Consider the following 12,718-nt stretch of genomic DNA (forward strand, 5'->3'; position numbering starts at 1 on the left):
GGCCCATTAAGCAGTGTTTAAAGCATCCCACTGCTTTCTAACCCAAATTCCCCAAATCCAAATTCTTATAAATAAAATCAAGTCAGGCCTATCACAGCAATACCCTAATCTCTGGTACCAACTTCTGTCTTAGGGTTTCTATTGCTCTTTAGAGACTCCATGACCACAGTAACTCTTATAAAGGAAAACATTTAATTGGGGTGGCTTACAGTTCAGAGGTTCAGTCCATTATCATCACAGTAAGACATGATGGTGTGCAGGCAGACATAGTGCTGGAGAAGTAGCTGAGAGTCTTACATCTTGTAGGCAACAGGAAGTAGTCTGAGACATTGGGCATGGCTTGAGCATATGAGACTTCAAAGCCCACCTCCACAGTGAGATCTCTAAGACCATACCTACTCCATCAAGGCCACACCTCCTAATAGTGCTACACTCCTTTTTGGGGCCATTTTCTTTCAAACCACCACCCTTACTTTCTGAGTGCTTTACTTTACTAACGATACTGTTATCATGAGTCTTAGGGTTTCTATTGCTGCAACAAAACACCATGACCAGCTGGGTGGTGGTGGCGCAGGTCTTTAATCTCAGCACTCAGGAGGCAGAGGCAGGTGCATCTCTGTGAGTTTGAGGCCAGCCTTGTCTACAAAATGAGATTCGGGATAGCCAGGGTGTCACACAGAAAAACCTCGTTTTGAAAAATCAAAACAAACAAGCAAACAATCCACCATGAACCAAAAGCAAGTTGGGAAGGAAAGGTTTATTTGACTTAAAGGAGTCAGGTCAGGGACAAACAGAACAAGATCTTGGAGGTAGGAGTTGATGCAGAGGCCACAGAGAGGTGCTGCTTATTGGCATGCTTAGCCTACTCTTCAAGAACCAGGATCACCAGCTCAGGTATAGCATCAATCACCATGGACTGGACCCTCCCTAACTGATCACTAATTGAGAAAATGCCTGACAGTTGGATCTCATGGAGATATTTCCTCAACTGAGGACTTCCTCTCTGATGACTCTAGTTTGTGCCAAGTTGACACACAAAACCAGCAAGTACACCACGTTTGATACCTTACACACTCAGCAAAACACAATTGGTTAGAGATACTGAGCAAACTTCTGCCAACCAAACCCACTGCCAAATTCTGCTGTGTAACTGTAAAACATACCTGATTCCAGCTTCTTTTCAGCTCCAGCATTGCCATTTAACAGAAGATTGCTGTATTAATAATCAAGATTTTCTAGAGTAACAGAACTTAAAGATTGAATCTATATTTATATAGGGGAGTTATTAGATTAACTTACAGGCTGTTGTCCAGTTAATACAACAATGACTAGGTGTGAATGCAAGCTCCAAGAATTCAATAGTTGCTCAATTCACAAAGCTGAATGTTTCAGTGGATCTTTAGTATACACTGGAATCTTGAAGTAGGCTCCAATGACAATGAAGAAATGGACTTGCTAGTGAGGTGAGAGCAAGCAAGCAAAGAACAAAAGCTTCCTTCTTCCAGGTCCTTATATAGTATCCCAGCAGACTATGTGGCTCAGATTGAAGGTGTGTCTACTTGCCTCTAATTCTAGATTAAAGGCATGTCTTTTCCCAGCTCAAAAGATCAGCATTAAAGGCATGCCCTCTTATATGAAAGATCTATATTAGAAGTGGATCTTCCTACTTCAAATTAAACAAAAAATCTCTCACAGGTATGCCTTCCATTTTTATACTTCAGTTAATTCCAGATGTAGTCAAGTTGACTACCAAGAATAGCCATCACAACACCACCACACTCTTTGTTTTCTCAAGTTTCTATTAATTTTTCCCTCAACAAGATCAAGACAATCTTAAGAGTATTTTAAGAAAACAGCAACCATATAGTACACTGCTTTTCTGCTTGAAACCTTGCAAACTCTCCACATCGCTTATAATGTGGACACTTTAAAGACCTTTACATTTCAAGACCACAAATTACAGCCTACAGGCCATTATCTAACCTCCCACCTACCTCTTCTGAAGTGCCCTTTTCTGGAGTTGGGTCACATACTGTCTACAGTTGCTTTTATACAGCTCTAAAGAGCTGAGTAAAGTAGCAGACAGCATGATTCACCCCATCTCCTCCATCCTATCTCTGGATCTTCAGTTAACCCTTTCCCAGTTCTATCTCAACCAAGGTTTTCCTAATGGAGCTTACACTTCCTGAAATAACCAGCACCATCCAATGACTCCCTCATCATCACTAATGTCTTGGTTTCAGTGTCAACTAACTCCTAGGAGATTTTCCTGATTAAACAAACCAGTCTTTCAACCACTCTAGACACCTGTCCTGAAAACAATAGCACTGAGGTGTTTTCCTTTGTAATGGTGAAAAAGTTTATAACTCAAATTACCTTGTTTTTTTCAGAGGTATCCACCTCTTGACACTGCAGCATGATGCTGTGGTTTACGAGTGTATTGGGCCACATTCATAGCTGTCCTGGGATATATGCCACATGCAAGGGCTTTAGAGGATCCCAACTTTGCTGACACCAGAGCTAGGAACCAGCTGAATGCATGCCTTGTCTAACCAGAGTACTGACCTTAGGCAGATCAAGGTCGTAGAGCTGCTTCACAATCAGTTCCATCTGCTGCTTACTGGCTTCGACACTTACCATTGCAGGCTCAGTAGCAATGTGTGACTGCTTGTTTTCCTGAGGTGCTCTTCTAAGATTATTGTGGATGCTTCTGGAGTCAGTGTCTTGGACTGCTGACAGTGACAAGAGGTTTGTCTACTTGGGTTTCCAAAGCTGTTGTTGGGATTTGGAAAGGACAGGGGCTTCCGTTTTTATGCTTTTGGTGCCATCATGAAAAACAATGCAATAACATAATACTAAATATTAAAATTACACACTGGTTTACTAGAACATAAGTAGGAGAGAAAAGACCCTGCTTTTTCAGACCCATATCCATTTTATCAGCACAATACACTTCGTACCACAAATAATGTCTAGTATTGCCTTTAAATAAGTGACACCATTTACTAACTGCTGAGTAAATGACAGGACACTGTTCCAAGTCAAGTCAGCTTCCAAAGGTATGTTCTAATACTGTAGATTTCATTAACATTGGCCTGATACCAATCCCAGATGGCCCGAGGAAGACGAATTAGGACTGCTGGCTGAAATGCACTAAGAGCAACTCTTTTGGACATGGGACCACTTTGCACTTGGTCAGGTAAGGTTAAAATCAGGGAAAGTGATGTTCCAGAACTGAACAAACATATTCTCAACATTATAATGATTATGGTTAAGAATTTTATTATCAAAATTATTACATCTCTTGTGAAAGTTCAAATGTTACAGCAAGGTGTAAACACTCCACTTGAGGAAGAAGCAATGCTCCTTCCCTTCCAAGAGTCCCCCCTCCCCCCTCCCCCCCAGAGGTCTGGTCTTGACAGCACCCTGCCCACACAAAGTGGCTGGGGTCTCTGCACGTGCCAGGCAGGGTGAGGGCCGCCTGCCCGCTGGCCTCTCCCCTTGGCTAAAAGCCAAGGGGAGAATGCAAACCCCAGCCCAAATGGAGAGACATTTACATACGTTTTATATAATATACAAAGAAACCGGCATCCCAGGCAACATGATTTCCACTCCCAATGCTCTCCCAGACTGATGGGTTTGTGGGGGAAAACAAAACAGAAAAAAAAAGGAAAAAAAAAAAAGAAAAAGTACTATGCTGATGGTTCAGCATTAAAAACAAAAAACTAAAACCACAACAGAAAAATCTCCCCTCATTTGAGCAAACACCTGATTTCAATTTTGAAAAGTGAAATTTTGTAACAGTCACACACAAAGAGAGAAGACTGTGCATATGATAGTTGTAGGTCAGGGTAGAAAAGAAGGAGATGAAAGAGGCTGGGGAATGGGAAAGAAAACAGATTAGAGGTAAGGAGGGAGACTCACAGTATATCTTGTCCAAAAGAAGTACGGTCCACTGCAGCACCAGGGATCACACTGTCATACACTCGCTACCCTACCAAGGTTATAGCTGAATACAAAATTAGATAAATAAAAACACGCCAGGTATTACAGTAAACAAGTGAAAGAAATAAGCTGGCAACCATATGGAATTTAAAAAGATTGTGTACCCCACCTGGGCTGGCTCTAGGCTCCTCCAGGGGTGTACAGCAGGCACAATGCACTGATGGGGAGAAGCCAGTCTGCTCTTGTCTCTCATCCAGAACAGTGTTAGGGGTATGGGTGATTTGTTAACTCTCACCTGCCCACTCTCATGTAAGCATCCCCTAAAGAAATGTGGGGCAGACCCCACACACAATCACAGCCCTGTCGGTGCCACTCTACAACCCTATCTGCCCCATTCTTACCCTGCAGTCATGAGTGCATGCTTCTCAGTCATGGAGCAGTCCTGCTTTTAGGACGGCAACTCCTGATTAACTGGGAATAGGAAAATTAAAATTCGAAGGTTCCCCAGACCACTGGATCCTTCCTAAACGGGACCACCTCCTTCTCTGCTGACTTCACTGGGCTATTTATTATTAAGCCACTGAAATGAGGGAAGGAGTGAGATGGTAACAGCTGGGGCCCAACCCACCCCAATCTGCTCCCAAATAACCAAAAGCTGACCACTAGCTCTTCTTAGAGAGCCAGGCAAGCCTCAGAGTAGGTGGCAAGCATTCCTCTCTGCCCACTTCCTTTAAGACAAAGGTAGGGAGTACTCCTGGTGGACACACCTTGACCATGCACCTGCTCTTGGAATGGTTGTCTCACAGCAAACTACATACCTACCTTTTTTTTTTCCTTAAGTGCATAAAACCCTAACACTACTCAGATGGCTTGGGGCTTTGAGATTGGCTCTTTCCACTTTTTTCTTTTGAAAAGAAAAAAAAGTTTTGTTTTTTTTTATTGAAAAAGATGTCCTTACTGCACAAGTGACTACAGGCTACAGGCAAGGATGGGAGACATAGGCTTCAACACAAGTCATTGCACTTAGAACCGTTACTAATCGGAACACCATTTGCTTGTTAACAATGTACCCTTACAGCAGGGAGAAACTTCTTTATAGTCTCTGCTTCAGACAAGATTTACATCTTTCTCCAGGGCCGGAGGCCAGTCACGACCACAAGTCTTATTTCTTGCTGACCAGACCCATTCCTCTGGCACCTTGTACCCCTCTTCCCCAGCAATATGCTCGGCCTTGGTTCCAGAGGCAGCTGGAAGGAAGCAGCTATGGGCTCATCAAGTTCAGTTTGCCCATATCCAGAAGCCCTAGGAAAGTCCTGTCTGAGTCTTGACTCCTGACCCTTGCAGTGGCTGGAGTCGGTACTGGTGTACACCCCCACTCCCACGATGTGGGTAGTGCTGTGAATTGGAAACCGCAGATACCCTGGAGGCCTGGTAGGCAGCTGACTGCCCAGCACTGGGCAGACTGATAGTCCGTAAGTCTGATGGCAATGATGACCTAGAGTTCTGAGGAAAGGAGGTGGAACTCAGTGTTCCTGTGCTGGGCTGAGAAACCGAGTCTGAGGTTGGTGAGTCTGAGGGGCCCTGTGGGGTAGGGCTAGCAGCACTCGAAGAACAGCTCCTCCTCGGAAGATTGCTGCCAGTGCTGTTTCCAGAATGCGGCTGGCTGCTGTAATACCCTGCAGTCCCCGTAAATGGGGCCAATGAGTCTGTGGACACAGGGTGGGCAGGGCTAGGGTAGGATGCGGAAGAAAGGGATGATTCTGAAGAACCATGAGAGGGGGGGTTTCCAGGTCTCAGTGCAGTAGTTCGATAACTGTATCCTGGAGACTGGGTGGGATGTCCTCTGAAGGGGGACGAACTCTGCTGAAGGAGGCTTTGCGATTCTGTCCGTGGACTGTCACACTGCAGGAGCTTCGACGAGTAGAGAGGAAAGCAAAAGAAAACAACACAATCCCGTCAACAGTGGGTAGTGTTTACAACATTCTAGTTTTATTTTATTATTATCATTTTGGTTTTTTGAGACAGGGTTTCTCTGTGTAACCCTGGCTGTTCTAGAACTCATGCTGTGGACTAGGCTGGCTACAAACTTACAGATTCATCTGTCTCTGCCTCCCAAGTGCTGGAATTAAAGGTGTAGCCATCTGGCTACAACATTCTATTTTTATTCTTTGCATTAAAAAGTGGTTTAAGTGTATGTGCTACAACACTAATACGGAAGTCATAGGTCAAAAAGAAGCAGTCCATTCTTTCCTTACACTGTGTGGGTTCTGGGAATTAAACTTAGGCCATGAGGTTTGATCACAAGTGCCCTTACCCACTGAGCTATCTTACTAGCCCCCTGAAAATGTTTTTTAAAGGATATCAACTGTTGTCAAATGGCTGTCTTACAGAACTTGCTGACACCATGAGATGTCAGCAGCTGACAGTGTATCTTGACTAGGAATATAGCATCTAATAAGTTCCATAGGTAGCCCTGTCCCTAGAGCTCAGCAGTCTCTTGATTTACCTGGTAGCTGTATCTGGAAGGGCTGTAAACAGTTGCTCCTTTAGAGAGTGCTGAGCTCAACGGTTCTGGGCCTTCTCCATCTGCAGGGTCTGGAATGCATTATAAAAATCAATTTTAATTTCTCAGAATACATATAGACATCATCCAGTCAAATCATCAAATGTTATCAACACATGCTGCCCTCTGTGATAAAATGAGCGCAGTATGTCAGGAGGGCAAAGTAAGTGGTTAATTATGCGCTAAATTTTAAATGCCTCATCTTATTCTTGTCTCCTTCTTTCTCTTCATCCTTCATGGAGGTGGAGTTCTGGAACTTTGGAGAGATGAGAGTTACAGAAAAGTATCCCTTGGGAAAAGAGCAGACAGAGAGCAGGCAATGCTAGATCTCATGAATATTGTAACTCAAAGAGCAAGACTGAGCTGAAAACTAGCATAGAGCTTAAGCATGTCAGAAATGGACTCCCTTTATCCCAGCAGTTGTGAACTGTAGACCTTTGCTCACCTGACTCTTTCTCTGTGATGTTACTCTCCCATGTGGGAGAGGGCTCTCCCTTTTGGGCCACTCTCACACTGCTTCGGAGAACTTTAGGGATGCTTCCTCCTTCTCGGAGTCGCTCAACTGATGTTGGAACCATCCTGCAAAGGTATAGGTTTCAGAGTTAAGAGCCAAGAGTCTGAAACTAGTAACCATGACAAAGATGGTGTAGTAAAGCCTCTCTCTTTTCTTTTGAGACAGCCTCATTGGCCTGGCTTGTAGACGAGGCTGGCCTTGAACTCAGAAAATCCTCCTGCTTCTGTCTCAAAGGTATGCGCCACCATCTGGCTTGCCACAGTACTGTTTCATATCTGAAATTTTCTCCTCGAGAAGCTGTGTTCCTGAAACATATATCGTAATTTAATATAGAATTCTTAGGCTAATGAATATAATAATTTGAAACTTTGTCTCTTCTTTCCCATGCTCATTTCTTCATTTCAAGATTCCCATACTTGAGGATTCCTGGAGCTCATGGCTTAATCAGCGAACTCCAAGTTCAATGAGAGATCCTGTCTTATAAGATAAGGTGGGAAGTGGTAGAGGCAGGCACCCAGTGTTGACTGTGGGCCTCCAAATGTACCACGTCAATGTATCCTCCTCCATCCCACCTCTGAAAAAAGGAAAAATATGAGTACCCCTAGTTGGGTTACTGTAACACATATTTATAATCCCAGCACCCAGCAAGTAAAGGCAGGTGGATCAAAGAGTTCAAGGCCAGTTTGGGCTACAGAGTGAGCCCTTGCCTCAAAAAATTACAAAGGAAAACAAAACTAACCTGAATTCCTAATTCATCCAATACCCAGAACTTGTTATCAGTACTACTTAGTTTGTTTTCTTTGTTATTTCCTAAACCAGAGAAGTTCTTTCAGAGTATCTTATTGCTCTGCATATGTTATCTACATGGGACAGAGTTCTTCTGGAATTAGAGGAACTTGGAGTTGGCAAGAAAGAACTGATTCCTGGAAGTCCTCTGACCTCCATATGCATGTATGTATACATACTTGGCTGGACTGTTTACTTTTCATACAATGAGGACACGGAACCCTGTAATAAAATTGCTTATAGGTAGCCACAACTACACACTGTCTGGTGAGACTCTGAAGGGTGATGATGTGGCCTATACTAACTAGCTGAACAGGACAGAGAACAAATTTGTTGTCTGTTTCAAGTTAAGTTACATTTTAGGTAAAACTGGGAACAATCCGAATGAACATTTCCTACCTGAATTTAATTATAAAGCTAATTAAATATAAACTTACCACCTACTGCTGATGTTTTCTTGAGGTCTGCAGTGAGAGGAAGAAGTGCCCCTGGAATCTGATGGGCTTACCGCCTCCAAATGTGATGTAGAGGAATGAGATGGGGAGAATTTTTTGTGAGGGGATGAGGGGGTTCGGGCTGAGGATCCCTGCACACCATGGGCGGCAGCGTCAGAAACAGAGTTACTGCTGCCTTGCCCAGCTCCTGCAGACTTGCTTTTGCTCTGTGAAGAGTCACTTCCCCCACCAGAATTCTCCTTGGCTTCTTGTTTCCGTTTGCGGTACTCTAGCAAGGATACCTAGATGTGAAAAAAAAATATCATTAGTGTGGCTTACAGGCAACAAGGACAAGAAGAGTTCTGGGTAAAGCAGTAGCAACTCATGCAAACAAAGCAGGCATCAATTAGGACAACCTTTATTGTATTTTTAAACTATACTTATGCATGACATCTGTGCATGCTGAGTGCAGGTGTCCAAGTTGAAATACCCCTGGAGAGCCAGTACAAGCAGTTGTGAACCATCTGATATGGGTGTTGGAAACTGAACTCATAGACCCTTTGGATAAGCAGTATGGGCTCTTAACCACTAAGGGATCTTTCCAACCCCCATAAAACAATCCTTTTCAGGTATAAAAAAGATCTAATCACTGCTACAGATTCAAGTCAGCTAGAAACTGGTGAGAGGGAAAAGAATATCCTAAATGTTATTTTTGAAGAATGGCACTTAAGTAGACTGTATCCTTTAACTTTCTTCAGAGGAACCTGTGAGATCATTACCTCCTTCGTCACCATCAATGTACGAGTAGGACACAAAAATGGAATTCTTCTCTGTCTTCGAAAAAACGATTATTCATTAACTCCCTAGGAACACCCACTCCACCAAGAACAAACAAACCCACAGTAAATAAAGTACCATCAAGAGGAAAAAGCATATTTCAGGGTTCTTCATTATATTCAAAATCTGCAAACACACAATGGTATTGGGATTGGGGACTATCTGTGTTACGTATAAGGGGACAGAAGCATTTTAAAGCAAGGAGAAATGATTTCATTTATAGACTTCAGCAAGTTATCTGTTACTTGGAAACTTTTTCCCAATCCTGAAACCACATTCTAATCTTTACTCATCCCCCCCGCTGCTGTTAACAGACCCTTTTCCTGTCCACTGAGTACTGTGGTCTATCACTTATTGAACCTACTGTAGAATCTTGTTTCTTGATTAATCTATTAGTTATATTAAGGTATAGGTTAATATCCTGGGCTTTTAATTTCTTTTGTGTGTCTGTAACAAGCACATATAATGATATAATGATGGGGAAGGGGAGGTCAGAGGACATTTTTGGAGTTGGTTTTTTGAGGGAGTTTGTCTTAGTATTTCTGCCCTTGTACTGCATATGTGGACTTCTGGCTGATTCTTGTCTCTACTTTGCAACTTGCTATGAGTGCTGAGACTGGGACTATAGACTTGAACTATTCAATCTGGCTTTAAATTTTAAATCATTTGTGTGTGTGTGTATGAGTGTTTTGCCTGCATGTATATCTGTGTATTATGTACACGGATGGTACTGGCAGAGGCCAGAAGAAGAGGGTGTTGGGTTGCCCTAGGACTGAAGTAAAAGTTCACTGTAAGTCATTTGGGTACTGGGAACTGAACCTCATTCTTTGAAAGAACAGCTTGTAACTGCCAAGTCATCTCTCCAGGACTGGCTCTGGCTTTTTAAATGTGGGTTCCAGAGATCAAACTCAGGTTGTCAGGGCTATATGACTAGCACTTTTACCTGCTAACTCATTTTGCTGGTATGTATTTATTTTTTAAGGGATGAGTTGGGTTTCTTTGAAGATAGTCTCATGTTGTCCTGTATGGTCTCAAATTCCTGCCTCCCAAGTACTTAGATAGATTGTAGTCAAGTATCACCATGCCTGGTTCTATTTGGCTTTTCAAACATATATATTTTGTGAGCCAGGATCTATGTAGCCCAGGTAGGCCTTGGACTTAAGAGCTACATACCTTAGTCTTCCAGGTGCTGAGATCACAGATACATGACACCACATAAACTTATTTCAATTTAAATAAAAAAACAAAAACTCATTTACTTATTCATTAATGTGTGTAGGTCAAAGGGCAACCTGGGAGAGTGGGTTCCCTCCTTCCACTATGTATGCCTTGAGGATCAAACTCAGGATGGTCAGACTTGGCAGGAAGTGCATTTACCCACTGAGCCACCTCGCAGGCCTTTTCTTAGCTTTAAAATACTATATTATTCGCTGGGTATGGTGGGGCACACCTTTAATCACAGCACTTGGGAGGCAGAGGCAGGTGGATCCCTGTGAGTCTGAGGCCATCCTGGTCTAAAGAGTGAGTTCTAGAAGAGTTAAAGCTACACAGAGAAACTCTGCCTTGAAAAAAAAAGATCAAACCAGGTTGCTGGGCGGTGGTGGCGCACGCCTTTAATCCCAGCACTTGGGAGGCAGAGGCAGGCGATCTCTGTGAGTTCGAGGACAGCCTGGTCTATAAGAGCTAGTTCCAAGACAGGCACCAAAGCTAGAGACAACTCAAAAAACAAACAAACAAAACGAAAAATCAAACCAGCGGCTAGAGAGATGGCTCAGTGATTAAGAGGATTGGTTGCTTTCCCAGAGGTTCTGAGTTCAAATCCTAGCATCCACATGGTGGCTCACAACCATCTGTAATGGGATCTGATTCCCTCTTCTGGTACATATATAAGACAGAGCACTCATACACATAAAATAAGTAAATCTTAAAAAAAAAGAAAAGAAAAATCAAACCAAACCAAAGTAAAACAAACCTCACTCTACTCCGCTGCCAAAAACAAAACAAAACAATCCTATTTTATTGACTGCATGTATATGGTTTCAGAGGGAAAAAGGGAAATGTGGAATGCTTTAGAGCTGGATTTACTGGTGTTTGTGAGATACCCCACGTACTAAGTTCTGAACTCAGATCCTGTGACAAACCAGTAAGTGCTTTTACCTGCTGAGCCATTTCTCCAGTCACCCATTCCTTGGCTTTTTACTGATAACATTCAGTACAAAAACTTGGCACATTTATATGCTTTGGTGTTTTTGCCTTCATGTAGGTCTGTGTGAGGATGCTGGATCCCTTAGAACTACTGGAGTCACAGACAGCTGAAAACTGCCACATGGGTGCTAGGAATCAAATCTGGATTCTCTAGAAAAGCAGCCGTCCTCTTAACTGCTGAGTCATCCCTACAGTTCAATGCTATGTATTTTGTTAAGTCAGCACTATTCATGCAAGGCTTTGAGCCCCCATCACTATCTTATTCCTTATTGTGTGTCAGTGTTTCCTTTTCCTATCATATAGGCTCTTAATTTTGGGCCTAAAGTGTGAAAAATCACAAAATAACCATAAAGATAGCCTATGTAAAATTTTTATATAAAATAATCCCCAGCAACCACATGGTGGCTCACAACCATCTGTAATGAGGTCTGGTGCCCTCTTCTGACCATCAGGCATACACACAGAATATTGTATACATAATAAATAAATAAGTATTTAAAAAAAATCTTGGAGAGAAGTTAATAAATTGGATAATGAACACTACTGTAATTAAAATAAAGTCACAAGGCTCTCTTCTCTCTCTTCCTGTTTTTTGAGACAGGGTTTCTCTGTGTAGCCCTACTGTCCTCGAACTTTCAGAGATCTTCTTGTCTCTGCCAACCGAGTGCTGGGTGTGCACCACTACCGCCAGGCATCACAAGGCTCTACTTCAGTGATTATATAACCACCTTTTTCTATGAAAATGTTACACACAGGATACTCTGCATTTTTAGTACCCAACAAAAAATTATACCCAAGTCACTATGATAACCTGAAATACTGCCAAAAGCACAGACTAAAAAACAAAAGCACCCGGCAGATTTTAGGTTTTGTGATTTTGAGAATAGGCATGACTTATAAGCCTCACCCCATGACAAGCTCTCTAAGGTCTGGTCTACCCACTGAGCTCTGAATTTGGGTCCTGGTTTTCACTGGCATCACCACTACTGTCAACTGTCTGTACCCATCTGCAACCCAGTGCAGTGTCACCAACAGACTGTACAATAACATCCTCACCTAGATTTGTTGGTTTATTTGTATTCTTTGCTTGAAATGTGGATAAACCTGCCAGTTCTCAATTCCTACCTCTCAAGATAAATAAAGACTTCCTGTTCATTCTTAAACTACCCACTGCGCAGGAGATTTAAGATATGAACAACTTCTCTGGAACAACTATGACCACCATAGTTCAGGATTTATTAATGCTATTCTCTAGTGAAGCTCCATGAGCACAGAATCTAGGAGGTGATCTAGCATATTAACAGCTAGACCATGTAAACTTGGAATAACAATCAGTGTAGTACCCTGACTCCTTCATTTTTTAGCGTTGTCACCAAAGACAAGTTACTCAACTACTGCTTTAGTTTTCTCACATTCAAAATGGGAAATTCCCTA

The 12,718-nt window shown here is 42.6% G+C and overlaps 1 protein-coding gene across 17 annotated transcripts in view; it reads right to left on the minus strand.

Annotated features, from left to right (window-relative positions):
• Window positions 1-3,265: 3,265 nt before the first annotated feature.
• Setd5 (SET domain containing 5) overlaps window positions 3,266-12,718 on the minus strand; it is a 79,849-nt gene continuing 70,396 nt past the window's right edge. For all 17 annotated transcript variants that reach the window (XM_087904437.1, XM_087904439.1, XM_087904438.1 and 14 more), the window contains 4 exons: window positions 8,246-8,544; window positions 6,954-7,087; window positions 6,452-6,540; window positions 3,266-5,856 (listed from right to left, as the gene is read on the minus strand). In XM_087904437.1, coding sequence (XP_087760563.1) covers window positions 5,248-5,856; window positions 6,452-6,540; window positions 6,954-7,087; window positions 8,246-8,544 — 1,131 coding nt within the window. In that variant the 3' untranslated portion in view covers window positions 3,266-5,247. The remainder of the gene's footprint in view (window positions 5,857-6,451; window positions 6,541-6,953; window positions 7,088-8,245; window positions 8,545-12,718) is intronic.

Source organism: Myodes glareolus, chromosome 3 (genome assembly GCF_982192425.1).
Source record: "Myodes glareolus chromosome 3, mMyoGla1.1, whole genome shotgun sequence".
NCBI classification, from domain to species: Eukaryota; Metazoa; Chordata; class Mammalia; order Rodentia; family Cricetidae; genus Myodes; species Myodes glareolus.